This window comes from Orycteropus afer, unplaced genomic scaffold, assembly GCF_000298275.1.
Source record: "Orycteropus afer afer isolate SDZICR_OR568_19922 unplaced genomic scaffold, OryAfe1.0 scaffold00313, whole genome shotgun sequence".
NCBI lineage: Eukaryota > Metazoa > Chordata > Mammalia > Tubulidentata > Orycteropodidae > Orycteropus > Orycteropus afer.
Genome location: NW_006921900.1, coordinates 3,491,798 through 3,512,315, shown reverse-complemented (window position 1 = coordinate 3,512,315; position 20,518 = coordinate 3,491,798). Strand labels below are relative to the sequence as shown.

Below are 20,518 nucleotides of genomic sequence, written 5' to 3'. Positions count from 1 at the left end.
GGGAGAACAATGTGGAACAAAACTCAAAATCATTAAAAAAGGGGGGCGGGGCGGGGGCTCAGGTTTGCTGGTCTGATAGAGCCTGATGGAACCACTGAGACTCTGGTCCCTAGCTGCCCTTCAGGTCTGGAACTGAACCCACTCCTGTGGCTTCCAGCCTAACAAAAGACAGGTATATGAAGTGAACATTTACATTAGGTAGATAAACTCCTTGAAGAGATCAATCATAGGAGAAATAGAAAGGCTATGTATGCACAGGGAGACAGCTCAGGGGGCAGGAGTACATGGGAGGGAAGGACACAGGGAAGAGGTAGCTATGAGGAAATAGGAGTGGAGCTGTTACACTGTGGGAAACTGCAGTCAATGTCATGAGACAAAGTGTATGTGAGCTGTTATATGGAAAGTGAATTTGCTCTATAAACTTTCACCCAAATCACAATAAAAGTTCTAAAATAGAAAAAATAAAAAACATTGGGGGGGGGGAATACAATTTGATCCAGCAATCCCATTACTGGGTATATATCCTAAAGACGTGAGAACCAGACTTTGAAGTGAGAGCCACCCTTACCAGGGTGGGGAGGAAAGAAGAGGGATTAATTTTGGGCTAGTTGGAGCCCACATGCTGATGTGGGTAAGGGGAGGGATGTATGGAAAGAGTCTGTGACCACCATGATAACATTAGGAAAAGAGAAGACACTGAATTATGCACATAGGAGATAGACAACAGATGCTAATACCAACCAGTGTGTCCACAATACTGCATTACCATTAACACCAAACACCAGGCTACAGATAAACACATGAACACCTTAGACAATCAGATGGGGGTCAGTGAACAGGAGTATACTCTAGACCAAGGATAGATTCAGCAGAGGCTAATCTTGCACAGATACCAGTGATACTAAATACCTGCAATCCTTACAGAAACAACAAATATAGAGTAATCCCTCACAGACACCCAGACACTGTGGGAGAGAGATCCAATGGATCTACTGTCTCAGGACCATAGTACTGGGGGACACTAGACTCAACTGGCAAAACAAAATACATAAAAGCCTTGTTCCTCATCCTACATTGGTGAGTAGCGACTGGGGTCTTAAAAGCTTTCAAGCAGCTATCTAAGATGCAACTAATGGTCTCCTAGCATTGGAAGCAAAGAAAAGTGCCAATAAAAAAAAGGGGGGGGACATTTGGAAGCAATCAGCCCTAGGACACGATGGCTCTCAAGACCAGAAGAACTAGATGGTGCCCGGCTACCAATCCCAACCACTCAAGAAAGGATCAAACTGGAGATCCTGGATACAGTGGGAAGAAAAATGTGGAACAAAATCCAAAAACTCAATAATGACCAGAATTACTGGTCAGATGAAGTCTGATGAGACCCCCAATAACATGGTCCTGGGATACATTCTAGGCCTGGAATAAAACTCACTCCCAGGGGCTGGCTCTCAGCCCAATAGTAAACAAGATGTACACACAGTCCACTCAACCCAGGGTGACGCACCCACATACTCTATGGAAATTCATCCCTTGGAGCAATTGACCACGGAGCACCAGAGGGGCAACATTCACATAGAGGAAATGCAGGACAAACAGGAGTGCATAACTATGAGGGGCATGGGCGGGAGGGTTCCTGTGCAGAGAGGAGAGAAGACTGGGTTAGGGCTGGGTATGGTAAATGGGGAGTGAAACTAAATGTACACATAATGTTGAATGTAAAACAAACTCTTAAAATAAAAAAAAAATTTTTTAAAAAAAGTGAGAACCAGGACAAGAACAGATATATGTAGACCCATGTTCATCACACCACTATTCACAATAGCAGAGAGACAGAAACAATCTAGGTGCCCATCAGCAGAAGAATGGATAACCAAACTATGGTACATACACACAAAAGAATACTATGCAACACTAAAGAATAATGTAGAATCTGAAAAACACTGCATAACATGGATGAACTTGGAGCACAGTATGCTGAGTGAATTAAGTCAATCACAGAAGGGCAAATATTTTTTTAGTTCACTATTATAAAAAGTCAAGGAAGGATTTATACATGGAAGCAAACTTTGTTGATTACCAGGGATGGGAGGGAAAGGGAGGGAACACTGCTAGACAGGTACAGACAAGTACTGATTTGGGTGAAGGGAAGGGCTATGTACCAAAAGTGAGGGATCAACACAGTAGCACTGAGGAAGACAAAGACACAGAGAGGTAGGGACAACAAAGATGAACCCTTTCCAAGTACAGTATTGCACTGTCAGTGATGGTAAGCATTGATCTGTGGGTGGACAGATGGTTGGACAGGCTGACTGATCAGGCATGTCTAGGCAGGGGCGAGTGTGTCAATGACCACGTAGAGTTGGCAGACAATGTTTCTACAAGCGTATATGTTCTGTAACAATGTCCTGGAATACAGTAGAGCTGACAAGGTTGTAGAGGCTTGTTGTCCACAGCCACACATTGTGAAGGAGCGTGTAGTTGAATCTGTGGGCTGAGGACCATGGTTGCAGGGGACATCGAGCTCAAGTGACATAACATACTACACAAAAACATTGTTCCTCCTACTTTGGTGAGTAGCGACTGGGGTCTTAAAAGCTTGCAAGTGGCCATCTAGAAACAATGAGGCATCTCTCCTCATGCAAAGAAGAATGAAGAAAATTAAGACAACATGCAAACAACCAGTCCAAGGGACTAGTAGACCATAACGATCCTCAGCCTATATGACCAGAAGACCAGAAGAACTAGATGGGTGCCCAGCCACCACTGTCAACCACTTGGAGGGAGATCTGTACAGGAGATCCTGGATAGAATGGGAGAACAATGTGGAACAAAACTCAAAATCATTAAAAAAAAAAAAAACAGATTTGCTGGTCTGATAGAGCCTGGTAAAACCCCTGAGACTATATAGTCCCTAGTTACTCTTCAGGTCTGGAACTGAACTCACTCCTGTGGCTTCGAGCCAAACAACAGACAGACATACAGGGTGAACATTTACATCTGGTAGATGCATTCCTTGGAATGATCAATCATGGGAGAACAGAAGGGCAGTATTTGCACAAGGAGATAGCTCAGGGGGCAGAAATATGTAGGAAAGGAAGACAGGGAATTGCAGTCAATGTCATGAAACAAAATATGTATGAACTGCGTATAGAAAATGAATTTGTTCTGTAAACTTTCACCCAAATCTCAATAAAAATAAAATAAAAAATAAGTTTATTTGCTATAGAAGAACATAATTTTAAAAGTGATGTAATTTTATATCCAGGTAAAATGAAACAGCAACAACTGAAGCAGAAAAACAAAAGCTCCCATAAGATAAAAAGAAAAGGATTTGTGAATCCCTAAAATAATTCCAAAATTAACTTCCCTTTTAAAACATAATGAATTAGGAGAGACTTCTCCTGTTGAACACTAAAGATAAATGGGTCCAAATCATTGTACTAGTACTGCAAGTGCTGACATTACTAATACCAATAAAAATATAACAGAATTTATTTCAAATTCTGCATTCACTCCTTGCTGGAGTAAAAAAATAAATAAAATTAATAATGGTACAGAAAGTGAAACTCTTACAATCTGAAATTGTTACATCTGCAGAAATACATATCCTGTTTTGCAGAATAATTTTTCTTCTAATGACATAAAATATTCAATTAAAAGAGGGCCAAGTAATTTGTCAACAGCACAGTGGACCACTTGAAAATTCAAGTTGAAAGTTTCTGAATGGTAAACAAACAAGGTTTTGTGGCCAGAATATATTTCTAAGGTGCAAAGCTAATGGTGAAAATTTTAAGAGTGGCTACTACAAAATCCTCAATATAAAGAAAACAAAAATCCTCACAACTGGACCAATAAGCAGCATCATGATAAATGGAAAAAAGAGTGAAGTTTTCAAGGACTTCACATTACTTGATTCTACAATCAACACCAATGCAAGCAGCAGTCAAGACATCAGAAGACGTATTGCATTGGGCAAATCTGCTGCCAAAGACCTCTTCCTTCCAAGTGCTGAAGACCAAAGATGTCTCCTCAAAGACTAAAGTCCCAAGCCATGGGATTTTCAATCACCTCATATACATGTGAGAGCTGGACAAGGAATAAAGACGACAGAAAGAGTTAATGCTTTTGAGTTGTGGTGTTGGCGAAGAATGCTCAAAGTACCATGGAATGCTGAAAGAACTAACAAATCTGTCCTGGAGGAAGTGCAGACAGAATGCTCCGTGGAAGCAAGGATGGCCAGACTTTGTCTCACCTACTTTGGTCACATTGTCAGAAGCGACCATTCCCTGGAGAAGGATTATCATGCTTGGTAAAGTGAAGGGTCAACAAAAAAGGGGAAGGCCCTCAACAAGATGGATTGACACAGTGGCTGCAATGATGGGCTCAGGTATAGCGGGGATTGTGAGGCTGGCACAAGACCAGGCAGTGTTTAGTTTGGTTGTACATACGGTTGCTATGAGTCAGAGATGACACGAGTGCACCTAACAACAGCAACACTACATTCTCCATCAGTCAGCTCCGTATATTATTTTGTTTGCAAACTCTTCAATCCTAAGTCATTTTATTTTCAATTTGCTACGGATGGATTTAGCAATTAGTAAAACTTGAATACGATTGATATACATAGAAATTATATGTTGTCGTACTCAAACCAAAGGCATGGTTTTGACTTAACTCTAACTGGAAACACAAATTAATGAAGAATGTCAGGACTGGAAAGCTGTTTTGCAGTGTGCTGCTGTTGTCATTATAATAATCTTTGAGCATGGACAATCTTTTCTAGGAAGAAATGAAGTATTAGGGTTCACAAAAAAATGGAAATTTTTTAAGTTTACTTGAACTTGTTACTCGGTTTGATCCATTTTTAGCAGGTCACAACTCAATATATGGAAACACAGGAAAAGTCAACTCATTATATATCTCTAAAACAATATGTGAAAAATAAAAACTTAATACATGATAAAGTTTGATCAGGTATTTTCAATGAACTAAGTATAGCTCAATATTTCAGATTGTCTGCAGATTCCACTCCTCACCCTTCCCATACAGATCAACTGAGTATTGTTTTAAGATATGTTATATCCAAAGTGAATTTTCTCTGTAAACTTTCACCCAAATCACAATTAAAAAAAGAAGATATGTTATATAGCCAACAGATGGAAGACCTGTTGAGCAATTTATCACTTTACTAGCTTAAAAAGTCTTATGAATAAGAAAATCCCACAGAGTCTATAAGAAAACTTCTTGAGCTAATAAGGAATTTAGTAAAGCTACACGATAATAAGGGCAACAAACAAAAATTAGTTAGCTGGGTTTCTACACATCAGGAATGAGAACTATGAAAGGAAAATGAGGAAAACGATTCTATTTACAATAGCATCTAAGAGAATAAAATATCTAGGAATAAATCTAAACAGGCACTCGAAGGACTTACACAATGAAAATTTTTACACTGCTGAAAGAGATTAAAGAAGACTTAAATAAATGGAAAGATGTTCCATGTTGATGGATTGGAAGACTTAATATTGTTAAGATGTCAATACTACCCAAAGTGATCTAAAGATTCAACACAATCCTAATCAAATTTCAACAGCCTTCTTTACAAAAATACAAAACCAATAGTTAACTTTATATGGCAAGGCAAGAGACCCCCAAGTAGCTCAAACAACACTGAAAGAGAACAACAAAGTAGAAGGACTCAAAACTTCCTGATTTTAAAACATACTATACAGCTACAGTTATCAAAACAGCCTGGTACTGGTATAACAACAGACACATAGAATAATGGAATAGAATTTAGAATCTAGAAATAAACCCACACATCTATGTTCAACTAATTTCTGACAAGGATACTGTTTTGGTTACCTAGTACCACTCTAACAGAAATATCACAAATGGGATGGACTTAACAAATAGTTTATTCTCTTACAGTTTGGAGGCTTTAGGTCTGAGTTCAAAGTGCCAGGCTCTAGGGGATGGGTGAAAGCCCTTCAACCTTAGGCTTCAGCTCTGCCTCCTGCTCCTGGCCCACTGAAGCTAGAGGCTTTTCTTTAATCAGACAGCTGCTGCCTGCTAAGGCTGACAAGCCCAAGGTTGACAAGTAAAAAGGCACAGACCCGATGTTACCAAACCACATGCCAGGCCATTAATTCAAGTCCATTGAAAGTCCCAAGGTTGGCAGAGCATGGCAGGCTGCTGAACAATGGCATGGCTACATGCAGGGTTTAAGCGTGCCATAAGCTAGAGACCATTCCCAAAGCTGCTGCTTATATATGGGAAGGAGACCACATCCCTAAAGCAGCTACTCAGCTGCCTGTGATAGATCCCGTCACAGAGCTGATTGCCAGTCTCATCATGGGAAATAACTACCACCAGTTGACCAGCCACTCAACCAGGCCCAGCCAAGCTGACACACAAACTTAACTACCACAAATCCACCGCATGTCAACTTAGCACCTGTACAGATCTTCAATGGGTGGCATCCTTACAGATGTCCTTCACTGGGTGGCTCTAATCCCCTAGTCCCTGAGTGCCTCACCCCCTTAGCCTGGTGAGCCCCATTCCTCTACCTCTTGGGCATGGTAGCCCTGCCCCTCTCTCTTGGGCAGCGGTTATGGCTTCATCCCACTGGCTCACATGAATGAGCCCCCCACTCCAGAACCAAGTTGGTGAAGGTCTAACTCTTTGAAACCTAGGGGGCTGTGGTGGTTCCACCCCCAGTGGCCATGGTCCTACCCTTTGAGACTGAGGTAGCTCTGCTTCCCGTTTCCTTGGTCTCTCCACTTCTGCTGATTAATGCCAAAAAGGCAACCCACTCTGCTGGAAATCTTCCAGCCCCAAAAGCACTCAGCTTTCTTGCTCCATGGGCCAGCCAACCTGCTACTCCATTTCATGCCAGTCTCTTCTACCAATTAATGCCTCAAGGCAACCCACTCCTCCAGGAAGCCACCTGCACAACGGCATCCAGCTTTCTCCTCCATGGGCTGGTAAGGCTGCCACTGTCTCATGCCGGTTCTCTCAGCTCTGCTCCTGCCGTCTCTCACACCATCTCTCAACTCTGCTCCTGCCATCTCTCATGCAAGTCTCTTAGCTCTGCTCCTGCCATCTCTCATGCCAGGGCCTCTCTGCCAGGGTCTCAAGTCAAGGACACACTCCACTCCCACTTCTACATTTTAGGTATCTGTCAGAGCAGCACTCCACTCCTGGTACCATATTCTGTTCTGGTTACCTAGTACCCCTCTGACAAGAGTATACCACATATGGGATGGTTTGAAGAAAAAGGAGCTTATTATCTTACAGTTTGGCGGTTTTAAGTCCAAGTTCAAAGTGCCAGGCTCTAGGCGCTAGGTGAAAGCCCCTCAACCTTCAGCTTCAGCTCTGCCTCCTGCTCCCAGCCCACTGAAGCTGGCTTTTCTTCACTCAGTTGGTGGCTGCTGAGGTTGACAAGCCCGAGGTTTACAAGTAAAAAGGCACAGTCCCGATATTATCAAACCAAACAGCAGGGCATTAATTCAAGTCCACTGAAACTCCCAAGGTTGGCAGAGCATGGCAGTCTGCTGAACAATGACACAACTATGTGCAGGGTTCAAGCATGCCATAAGCTAGAGACCCTTCTCCAAGACTTCTCCTTACATACGGGAAGCAGACCATATCCCTAAGGAAGCTGCTCAGAGTAGATTCCACCATGGAGTTGATTACCAGTCTCATCATGAATACTATCCAGCTGCCCAGCCCTCAACCAGGCCCAGCCAAGTTGACACACAAACCTAACTACCACAGGTACTAAGTCCATTTGATGGGAAATAAGAATCACTTTAATAAATGGTGCTGGGAAAACTGGATCCACAAGCAGAAAAATGAAACAGGATTCTTGCTTCACACATATACAAAAACAAATTCAAATTTGCTTAAGGACATAAATGTGCAAACTTAAACCATAAAATTCTTCAAAGAAGCAGCACAGGCCATGCTGTCAGGCCTAGCTTTCAACAATGGATTATCTACTATAATAACAAAAGCACAAAGCAAAAACATAATAAATAGGACCTCATACAAATTAGATACTTCTGTTCATCAAGAGACTTTACCAAAAAAGTATAAAGATAAGCTACAGACTCAGAGAGCATCTTCAGAAGCCATATATCTAACAAGAATCTAATAACCAAAATACACAAAACACTTTGACAAGAAAATGGCATAATCATAAAATGAGCAAAGCACGCAAACAGACATTTCACCAAATGAGACATTCAAATGGCCACCAGACACGTGAAATGATGCACAGTATTATTGGCCGTCAAAGAGAAGCAAATCAAAACCACGATGAGATACCATTACACTCCCACTGGGATGGACTGTTGTTATTGTTATTATATGCCATGGAGTCGGACCCAACTCATAGCAACCCCCCTCCTTGGGTTTCTGAGGCGTTATCACTATGGAAGTAGATTGCCCAACATTCCTTCCAAGGAGTGGCTGGTGGGTTTGAACCGCCAGCCTTCCAGTTAGCAGTCAAGTGCCTTAGAAGAAAATAACAAATGTTGGCGAAGATGTGGAGAAACTGGAACCCTTATCCACTGCTGGTAGGAATCCAAAATCACTCTGGAAAACTGTGTGGCGGTTCCTAAAAAAACTTAAAATAGAACTACCATCTGACCCAGCAATTCCACTCATAGGTATACAGCCAAAAAACTTGAAAGCAGGGACTCAAACAGACACTTGAACACCAATGTTCATTGCAGCACTATTCCACAACAGCCAAAAGGTATAAACAACTTAAATGCCTATCAGCAGATGAACAAATAAATAAAATGTAGTATACACATATGATGGAATACTACTCAGCCAACAGAAGAAGTGAAGTCTTAATATATAATATAGTATGGACAGAGCTCGATGACACTATGCTGAGCAAAACAAGCTAATCACAAAAGAACAAATATTCTATGATCTCACTTAAATAAAAAGACAAGAAAAGGCCAATATATAGAGACCAAGGTTTATTAGTGGTTACCAGGGATGGGAGGGAGGGGAAAATGGGGCTTAACAGTGATGAAAAAAAAAAAAAAAAAATCACACTGATTAAGAATAGGTTGCACAGTTGATTACTGTCATCACTATCATTAAGTTGTACACCTATAAAAAGTTGAATTGGCAAAAGTTGTGTGATACATTTACAAGAATGACAACACCACCAAAAGAAGCTCCTCTATGTACAACCAGGAGCTCTGGTGGTGTAGTACCTAAGGCATTTGACTGCTAACCAGAAGGCTGGCAGTTCAAACCTACCAGCCACTCCTTGGAAGGCTGGGCAATCCACTTCCATAGTGATACTGTCTCAAAAACCCAAGAAGGGGTAGCTATGAGTTGGATCCAACTCAACAGCAGTGAGTTTAGTCTATGTACAACCAAACACTTCATGAGATTTGGTTTCTTAGAGAGTTAAGGGCATCATTTCATGGGGCATTCCGGTTAATAGGCCTAACAACATATTTAGTGCTCTGTTCCACTTCCTAGCTTATTGTATAGTGCCTGGAGTCTCAAAAGCTTGCAAGAAGCCATCTAACAACAAAGGAAGGAGAGTGAGGAATAGGAGCAGGATATGGAATGTGTGGCTACCTGCCTCCATGAACAACTGCCTCCTGTGCATGAGACCAGAAGAAATGAATAGTCTCCAGCTATTATTACTGAAATTTTTGATCAAAAATTCCATAGGATTTTGATCAAAAGAGGGAAAATACAGAATAGGATTTCAAATTCTTATGTACTCTAGACTTGCTAGAGCCATGGAGGGTAAATGAACCCCTGAAACTATTGCCCTGAAATAATCTTTAAATCTGAAACTAAAAATATTCCCTGAAGTCTTAAAACCAAAAACTAGTTTAGCTTAACTAGTAAAAACGGTTTGCCTTGAGCAATATGCTCTTTTCAGAACTATGTATATGGGATCACAGTGACAATAACAACTAGAAAGGGTAGACAGGAACCTTAGGGGGCAGTGAGTTCGTGATAATGAGGAAAGAACACAGAAGAAGAGGTTAAGAATGGTTGTCCAGCTCAAAGAATGTAATAATGTCAATAAATTGTAGATGTTGAAACTGTTGAATCTGCTGTGTATGTGCTACTTTGTATATTTTCAACAAAAGTGTATTTTTTAAAAACCATACTAGTGAATAAATTGCAAATCAAGTACATTACTATTTATTTGAAGTTTGCAAAATTGATTTTTCTAAGTACAGAGGCCACCCCTAAGACATTGATGCTAATGTATCAGAGCATTATAAATTCATGAAACAGAACATTTTAGAACATAATGAATAAGCCATTTTAGAACATATTGAATATGCCCATGTACAATACAGTCACTTAATCTTTTAGGATATAGTGCAGCAGACTGTTGTCCAGAAGTAGTTGATCTTGTTTTACTGCTCAATAACTCTTTTTATTTTTTGCAACCTCTACTAAACAAATGGAAGTTCTGGAAACATACTGAGGCAATGATCAAGCATTAAAATATGCTTCTACTACACAAAAGGAAGCACACATTGTTGCAACAAGTGGAATCCTGGAATCATATACACTCAGATCCTAGATGCCTTAGAAAATATTTCTGAAGATCAGACACAGAAAGGAGACCTCAAAAGAGAAGCTGAAAACACTGTCAACAAAATGCAAACACCAGAGTATGTACTTATGTTGGTTATATACAAATTATTGCAGCACTTTCTTCAGACAAGTCAAGTTCTCTAAGATTCAGAAGTCAACTTAAAGACATGCACAGATCTCTACCAGTCATTAACAGGGTATTTACATAATTTAAGAGAAGACTGTGAAAACACAACAAAACAAATACTGCCAAATGCAGTTCACTGTGGCAGAAACACTAGAAACAAATAAATGAGAAAGTGCTCAAGAAGTGTCACTGAGTGCCAGAGGTCAATTTCGTATAACCACATACTACATCATCATACTATAAAACATCTTTTATGAAAAAAAGGGTGAAAGTGTTACGTTCTTTCAAATACATTTTCCTTCTTAACCAACATAGATATACATGATGAAGAATGCATGAAGGCATCCAAGAAATTAGCACAGGCTTATTACAATTATTTAAACACAAACCTTTATGAAGAAGTATGACAATTTCATTCTTACATGAGAACTCAGTTTACATATTTAGGAAAGACAAATTTTACTCACACAGGCACCTACGATTCTATGTAAAATAGAAGATAAAATACAATGCATATTTCCCAATGTTGACATTTCTTTACACAAATTCCTAACTTTAATGATCACAAACTACACAAGAGAATGCTCATTTTCATCTCTAAAAAAAAGACTTAAAAGCCCTCAGCTTACTACAATGATCCAAGAAAGACTCAATTCCTTATTTTTATTACATACTGAAGTAAATATTGTTTGGCAGCTTAACTGTGACAAAATCACTGAAGATTTTGTAAGAGCAAAGAATAGGGGGAAAAAATTTTTTTAAATTATGTTAGAGATAAAAGACTTACCTAAAAATAAAATACAGTAACCCACCAGCCACTCCTCGGAAGAAGACTAGGCAATCTACTTCCACAGAGATACTGCCTCAGAAACCCAAGGAGGGATTGCTATGAGTCAGATTCAACTCCACGGCTGTGAGTTTGGTTTGGTTTGGTTTTTGGTTTAATTTGTTCTAATATTTGTTTTCTGATCACTAAATTTTCCTTTATGACATTTTTCCATTTGTTCATCTATACCATTTATTACAAAACGAACATCAAAATTGAAGTATGAGTTGTTTAAAGCAAAATTGGTAAAACTCAATTGTTTGTTATGGGAGAACAGAATTTTACACTGATTGTTGAAACAACTACGTTTACTAACTCATTTCCTTTGTTGTAGAAAACGAAGAATATTCTTTCTGTAGAAAATGTGACATATAGTAAAAATCTTAGTACACTGCATCCACTAAAAAATTTATAATCCAGTTCATTTCATTCTTCTAAAATGGTATATGTCATGTTTTGTTCAATCACTTACATTACAGTCACATTTAAAAAGTTACAACATGGATCACTAAGACATCCATCCATACATACACATGTATATATATATAACTCACATATCCCCTTTGAATGTGTAAATAGAGGAAGGCACACCATAGATCTTCAGTGTTTGGGCTCTCACATGCCTTAATCCAGCCCTTGTGAAATGAGACAGGAAAACAAAGGCACTGAAGACTTCACTGGAGGATGAAACAACCTAAAACTGCAGAAACCACTGATGGTTTCCTTGGTTCAAAGTCTGCTTTGTCTTTCAGAAGATCTCTTAGAAAAGAGCACAAAACTGTAAAATAGACTTGGAAAAAAGGCCTGCTTCATCATTCTAGCTCTCTAGTAATGTTTTACAGTTGGTAGTGACAATTTCAATTCTAAGGGGCACTGATGGTGCAATGCTTAAAGTGCTTGGCTGCTAAACAAGAAGGTCAGCAGTTTGAACCCACCAGCCACTCAGTGGGAGAAAAATGCGATGCTCTGCTTCCATAAAGATTACAGCCTTGGAAACTCTATGGGGCAGGTTCCACTCTTTACTATAGGGTCACTGTGCGTCACTAACGTGATGACAATGGGTTTCAGTTATCTCAATTCTTTTAGTCTCTCCCACCCCTCCACTAACGGAAATTAATCTAATACTATCTTTTTCCAAAGGACCTCTGGTGTCATAGTACTTAAAGCATTCAGCTGCTAACCAAATGGTCGGAGATTTGAACACAGCAGCTGCTCTGGCTTCTGTGAAGATTTACAGCCTTGGAAAGCCATAAAGGCAGTTCTACTCTGCCCTAAAGAGTCACCATGAGTCCAAATCAACTCGATGGCAGTGGGTTTGTTTGGTTTTTTTTTTTTTTTTGGATCCTTTTCCATTTCTAAGGGAGCTCTGGTGGTGTAGTCCCTAAGGCATCTGACTGCTAACCAGAAGGCTGGAGGTTCAAACCCACCAGCCACTCCTTGGAAGGAAGGTTTGACAATCTACTTCTTAGTGATACTGCCTCGGAAACCCAAGAAGGGGTCGCTATGAGTCAGATCCGACTCCAGGGCAGTGAGTTTGTTTGGTTTGGTTTCCATTTCTAAGGAAGTTTAACAAAAATGATAATAATCAAGTTATTAAGGGATGTACTACTCATAAAGGAGAAAGCTAAGTCTGCTCTTCATACAGCCACTCCTCTCAAGGAATGGCATAAAACTGGGGTAGGGGCAGGAGGAAGATAGATAACCACTAGTAATTTGATCCTTTACAATTTACATGATTATAAATTTGTCAGATGGATGAAAACAATGATTCCTTCTGATCTCAAAGTATCACTGAGGGCCTTAGTTCAACAGTTCTGGTACTTCCAAATGATTCTCCAAGAGTTCAATTTGAATAGATAATCTGCCAGGGGGGCAGAGCAAAGAAAAAGTCTTAGGCTCCTTAATCAAGTTTTCTTCATTATTTCTTTTGTACAATTTTGCCTGGACTACTTTTTAATCAGGATACAGGCTAGAGAAACAGAAAAATGAAGTTAACAATATTGCCTTATTTCCCGCAAAAACCTGGTTCAAGGCATTTTCAAAATAAAGTTTTGTTTAATCATAAGACACCATTTACTTTTATATTTTTAGAGAATATTATCACTGCCAAACAACTTTCTTATACATGCTTTCATGCAGGGTAAAAAGTATTATCTATTTCATAGAGAAACAAAGTAAAAGAAGCGATTTGCTTCAAATCAACACTACTAAGTCTAAACCTCTCTCTTCCTCCTAGATTCAGAGCACTAACATTTTTTAATTTATTATCTTGCTGTGAAGGAGGAAAGGGGGCACTCCTTGGAATTATGAATAGAAATTTAATTAGTTAAAAAAAAAAGTTCTACCAAAAGAAGCCTGGCAAAAATAGCCACTCATGCAGAAAGAATAATGATTTATGCTATACAAATAAGAAAGAATGAGGTTTCATTTATTTACCAGCTTGCTCATTGCTTGGGGTAGACTTTCACTCTAAAATAGTGATTTCCTACCAAGAGTCCCCAGAGCCAGAAAGTTCATAAAAGGAGTAATGGAGTTGCCAGGTTATGTTAAATATTTCAGAAGGACTAAAAGAAAGCCCTATACGCTCACAATAAGACTGCACAGGCTATCAAAACAAATTGTTTTGCTTTTAGGAGTGACAACTAGATATGTTAGCACTGACTGGCAATTAGGTCTATTTATCAAAAGTAGAAAAGCAATACTTAAACTGGCATGATAGACATATTTACTATCCTAATTCACAGAAAACAAAAAGATTCCTTTGAAGCTAAACAATATCACACTTTTCCCTTTATATTTAAGATCAGGACAAATTTATAAAATAGGAAAAAAAATTCAATTGATTCCCTTGACCTAGAGAGTCACCTACTATGTTGTTTTATTTACTTCTAGCACTGCCTTTCATATGAAGTCAAATTTCAGATTTCCCACTGAGCCCTCTGCAACCTTATAAACACTGAATCATTATTCAGGATGCTTTCTTTATGTTATAGCTGCACTTTGACAAACTCTGTGGCAGTTAATTACATGATAGTTAAGATTTTTGTGCAAACAGAATATAACTACAATGGTGGTCATATAGTCAAGAGAATAGTTACTGAGTAGGAGATAAAAAGCACAACTATAGAATATTCTCACCTGTCACCAATTAAAAAAAAAGTGAAGAAAATTACTTAAAATAACCACAACTAATATAACAATATAATAAAACATAACCAAAGCAATAAACAGTAAGGATAATAAAAGGGCAAATATCCACATGAATTGAATATGACCCAGAAGAGCTTTGAAGGATGAACAGACATGGAAAAACAGACTGCAGTGGGAGCAAGGAGGGGGAATCAGGGGCTCACTACACATGAGAAAAACAGCTGGTACAGACGCTTGAAAGAAAAAGGGAGAGCACTGTCTTTAGAGGATTATTCAGGCATGCACGTGTATAAGAAAACAACCAGTGAGGTACCACTCACTCAGTATTACAGAAATTGCATCAGGATATGTCTCGGTAAACATGAAAAGACAGGGCCTAGAAGAAAAGCTCAATAAATATTTGCACTGTCTAAAGAGGAAAAGTCACAGAATAGGTCAAACTCATTCCTTTTTATTTAGAGCATAGTGGCTAAGATACTTGACTGCTAACCAGAAGGCTGGCGGTTCAAACCCACCAGCCACTCCTTGGAAGGAAGATGGGGCAATCTACTTCTGTAGTGATACTGCCTCGGAAACCCAAGAAGGGGTCGCTATGAGTCAGGTCCGACTCGACAGCACACAACAACAACAACAAAGAGGAAAAGTTACAGAATAGGTCAAACTCATTTCTTTTTATTTAGAGCATAGTGGCTAAGACACTTGACTGCTAACCAGAAGGCTGGCGGTTCAAACCCACCAGCCACTCCTTGGAAGGAAGATGGGGCAATCTACTTCTGTAGTGATACTGCCTCGGAAACCCAAGAAGGGGTCGCTATGAGTCAGGTCCAACTTGATAGCACATAACAACAACAACTTTTTAGAGAACAGCAATCACAGAAGCAATGAACAGGTTCTAGCATTTGAAATCTAACTGGATTTTTTCCTTGTTCTTTTCCCTCTAAGTAACTGGTATCAACATGAGCAAGCCATGTAGACTTTATCAGAACATTCACCCATGTTTCAAGAGTCTTTTATCTTTTAGATATAAACCAAAAAAAAAACAAACTCACTGCCATCAAGTTGGATCCGACTCATAGCGACCCCTCCTTGGGTTTCCAAGGCTTTATCATTATGGAGGTAGATTGCCCAACCTTCCTTCCAAGGAGTAGCGAGTGGGTTTGAACCGCCAGCCTTATGGTTAGCAGTCAAATGCCTTAGGCACTATACCACCAGAGCTCCCCTCTTTTAGATATACATACTGAAATATTTACAGATGAAGTGGTATGTCTGGGATCTGCTTCAAATAATCTGAGGTGGGGTATAGATGAAAAAGGATTAACCAAATGTTTACCACTGCTGAGGCTGGGTACATGCAGGTTCACTATACTATTCAACTTCTGTATACATTTGATGTTTTTCTATAATCAAAAGTTAAAAAACACTCATATGCACTGAAGCATCTTCTGATAATGTCTGCCATAATTCATTACTATCTCAATTATAATAGTGTTTACCAAGGCTTAGAATAAGTTTATTCTTAAAGATTCCCAGGTAGGAGAGTGCACCCATAACCATGTATAGGGTTGGCAGACAATGTTTCTACAAGTGTATCTGTATGTTCTATAAGAATGTCCAGGTATATAGTAGAGCTCACAAGGGACAAAGTTGTAGTCACCTCTTGGCCACAGCCAGCTATCCAGAGGGAGCGAGCAGTTGAACCTGTGGGCTCAGGGCCATGGTCGCTGGGGTCATCAGCTCAATTGGCCTAACATACTACACAAAAACTTTGTTCTACATCCTACTTTGGTGAGTAGCGACTGGCATCTTAAAAGCTTGCAAGCAGCCATCTAGATACAACAATGGGTCTCTCCTTGTCCAGAGCAAAGAAAAATGAAAAAAACAAAGCTGCACGGAAACAATTAGTCAAAGGGACTAATTGCAATCCTCAGCCTATATGACCATGACACCAGACTAAATGGTACCCGGCTACCACTGTCAACCACTTGCAGGGGGATCTATGCAGGAGATCCTGGATGGAGTAGGAGAACAATGTGGAACCAAACTCAAAACCATTTAAAAAAAAAAAAAAAGGACTAGGTTTACTGATCTGATGGAGCCTGGTGAAACCCAGGACTACAGTCTCAAGTTGCCCTTCAGTCTGCAGTCTGGAATTGAACCCACTCCTTCCAACCAAATAAAAGAAAGGCATATGAGCTGAACATTTGCATTAGGTAGATACACTCCTGGGAGAATAGAAGGGCAGCGTATGTACAGGGAGACAGCTGGGGTGGGGGGTAAGAGCGCCATGGGAGGACACAGGGAAGAGGGAGCTATGAGGGGGAAGTAGGAAGACAGCTGTTACATCATGGGAAATTACAATCAATGTCATGACATAAAATATGCATGAACTGCTGTATGGAAAGTGAATCTGCTCTGTAAACTTTCACCAAAATCACAATAAAAAATTTGAAAAAAAGATTCCCAGGTGATTCATATTAAGAAACACCTGGGGATCTTGTTAAAATGTAGATTCTGATTCAGTATATTTGGGGTGGAATGCAAATGCTCAGCAGGGAGTCAAATTAGAATGAACTGTTTTCAAACCCAGGTTTCTACTAGCGTAGAAACCACTGCCAGGGAGTCAATCTGACTCATACTGACCTCCACTGTGTTTCCAAAGCCGTAAATCTTTATGGAAGGAGACAGACTCATCTTCCTCCCACAGAGCAGCTGGTGGGTTTGATCCACCGACCCTCTGGTTAGCAGCCAAATGCCTTACCTACTATGCCACCAGAGCTCCTTGTTATTATACCAACCTCAAAACAAACTCACTGCCGTCAAGTCGACTCATAGCGACCCCTCCTTGCGTGTCTGAGGCGGTATCTCTACAAAAGTAGATTGCCCAGTCTTCCTTCCGAGGAGTGCCTGGTAGTTTTGAACACCAGCCTTCTGGTTAGCAGTCAAATGTCTTAGGCACTACATCAGTCCCTACCAAATCCTCCTTTTCCTAAGTGTCTCTTCCTCACTTTTTACTCCACTTACGTTGCCACTACATAATCCAAGTCTTCAATGAGCATGTTTGTCAGCAGTAGACTCCTTAACAGCCTTCAATATGGTTCCTCCCAGGGGCACTGCTGGCATTTTAGCTGGGACAATTCTTTGTGGTGCCAGAATGCCTGAACATTCCGAGACATTTGGCATCCATGCACCGGTGGTACTAAATGCCAGGCAGCAACACTACCACTACCCCATTGGGATAACCAAAATCCCACACACATGCATTTCCTAATGCACCCACCATGGCCACCCACCATAGAGAAACACTTCTAACCCTGGGTTGTCAGACACTCACTTTGTGTCCCAGCTTACTTGAGTATTGTAATAGCTCACACAACTTTCTTTTATTCAAGCCAGCCTTTTCCTGGTCATACTCCAACTTCTACCACAATAATCACCCTCTAAGCCATTCAGGCCAGTCTCATTATCATCCATTTCACGCTATTACTTCCACATGCAAACTGTTCTTGGAAAATCTTCCCCTTTGCCAGTCTATATCCTGCACTTTCTTCAAAGTCAAATTCAAATCCCATTTCCCCCCCTAAATTTTGTCCACCCTCAAGTACCACCATGACTTTTCCACTCCTCTCTAAGCAAACCACACTTTCTCATCCTTGAGTGTCTTTACTGAGTTGAGTTCTTTCTACCTCTTTCTCCTCTTCCAAAATTCAACTCACCTATGTAAGCCCAAGGAGCTCTGGTAGCATAGTGTCCAAGGCACCTGACAGCTAACCAGAAGGCTGGCGGTTTAAACCCACCAGCCACTCCTCGGAAGGTAGGCTGGGCAATCCTACTTCTGTAGTGATACCACCTCAGAAATCCAAGGAGGGGTCACTATGAGTCAGGGCCGACTCGACCACAAACATGTAAGCCCAACTCCACTATTAGATTTTTGCCAAAAAGCCTTCTTTGAGCAGCCTCCTCCCTCAAAATTAATTGCTCCCTGTGGAGCAAATATTCATAATGATGGCGGTCTGGTGGTGCAGTGGTTCAAGCATTCAGCTGCTAACCAAAAAGTCAGCTATTCAAACCCACCAGCCACTCCTGGAAAGATGAGATGGTCTGCTTTCATAAAGATGTGCAACTTTAGAAATCTTCTGTCCTGTGAGTCAGAATCGACGTGATGGCACTGGGTTTGGATTTTTTTTTTTTTTTTTTTTTTGGTTTATCTATGATGGTACCACAGTATTTGCCAAACTTTGTTGTATAAAACTCTTTCCCCAAGAAAACTGAGTTCTAAAAGCACATATGCTCTGCCTAGTTTTGAAAACACCAATAATACCTCAAACACTGAGCTGTTCAATAAATGTTTACTCTCTCCTCAGTACAACACTTGACTGTACTGTTTTTGCAGTAATACACGCCTTCCCCCCCAGATGTTCTAGTAACTATTTTCAGGTTAATTATCGTAACTTCAAGGTCTCTGCAAACTCCCAACTCTGCTTTAAGTACCAGGCATAACACAGGCAATTAACTTAACCTGTCACCAGATTTGGTTTTAGCCATATTTAAGGAGGAACATGAAACTACCACTTTGACTCTACAGTGTGGACCAATATCATAAACCAACCTCACAATGAAGAGCCTCGACTGCAAACTTATGCACTCTCATTTTAAAAAAAAAAACAAAAACTTATTTAACACTTCAATTACTCTACCAAGCCGACTATTTTGGGTTCCTAAGGAGCTTTCCGTTTAAATGAGTGAGCTTTAAAGTGTCTATTCGGCTTTGTGACATAAAATGATCTCTCTGGCAGTACACCTGGACACATATCTTCTTTTACCTATTAATAATTTTAAAGACTTACATATAGGAGGGGGCTACAAAAATATCCCATACCACCACCTGCCGCAGTACAATGCGCCTTCAAAAAACACGTTAGCGCAGAGCCAGGTCACGGGGAAGGGAAGAATTCCATATCAGAGGCTGCATTCCAAACTTTTTCTTTCTTAAATGAGTCGATTTTCCCTTTACAAACTTAAAATATGAATTAGCTGGATAAGCGGGAACGAGAAAAACGTAACTGAAGAACGAGGCGTTAAAACTTAAGGGCTTATGCCCTTTTCCGCCTGGACTCAAACAACAGCCGGAGACGACCTGCTTCGCCGCGGTCCCCAAAGCAGACCAACCGCGGGCAGCCATAGCGACCCAGTGAGGGCTCGGACTCGCCTCTGTCTCCCACACCAAGGCGCGGCGACGGGGGCCGAAAGGGGTCAAGAGCCGCAAACACAACGCCGCGGGAAAAGCAGGAGAAACGCGCCTTCCGCCTCCTCCCACCCAAGCCTCACGCAGCCCGGGCGAGGCCTGGGCCAGGCGACACCCGCCAGGGAAAGGGGCGGGCCAACCCCGCCCGGAGACCCGAGGGGCCTCTCCAGGGCTTGGCTCCTCTTTGTCCGGGCACTGGAGGCGCCCCCCTTTCCGCCCGTGCCCCCAGCCAGCCCACGGGGCTGCGGCTGGGCGCCTCACCGTGATGTTGCAGTGGAGAGTGAGCGGTGGCAGCGGCGAGTGCGGGCTGCCCGGCGGCGCCGGAGGCGGCACCACGAACTGGCAGTGCAGCTCGTCCAGCTTCCAACTGACGATGCGGAATCGCTCGTGGTTCTTGTCGAAGATGGACGCCAAGAACTTCAGTTCGGCCTTAAGCCCTGACACGGACATCTTCCCCTCATCTCCGGCGGGAGGGGTGCTAAAGGGGAGCCGGGCCGGGAGCCACCGTCACGGCCGCGACCGCCCCGCAGGGCCGGCCTGGGCCGCGCTCTCGCGACTCCGCCTCTCC

At 41.2% G+C, this 20,518-nt stretch overlaps 1 protein-coding gene across 1 annotated transcript in view; it reads right to left on the bottom strand.

The window, feature by feature from the left end:
- Positions 1-20,400, bottom strand: part of UBE2Q2 (ubiquitin conjugating enzyme E2 Q2) — a 141,020-nt gene extending 120,620 nt beyond the window's left edge. Inside the window, exon 1 of the mRNA XM_007951848.2 lies at positions 20,212-20,400. Within this exon, the coding sequence (XP_007950039.1) occupies positions 20,212-20,400 (189 nt within the window). The remainder of the gene's footprint in view (positions 1-20,211) is intronic.
- Between the last annotated feature and the right edge of the window lie 118 nt (positions 20,401-20,518).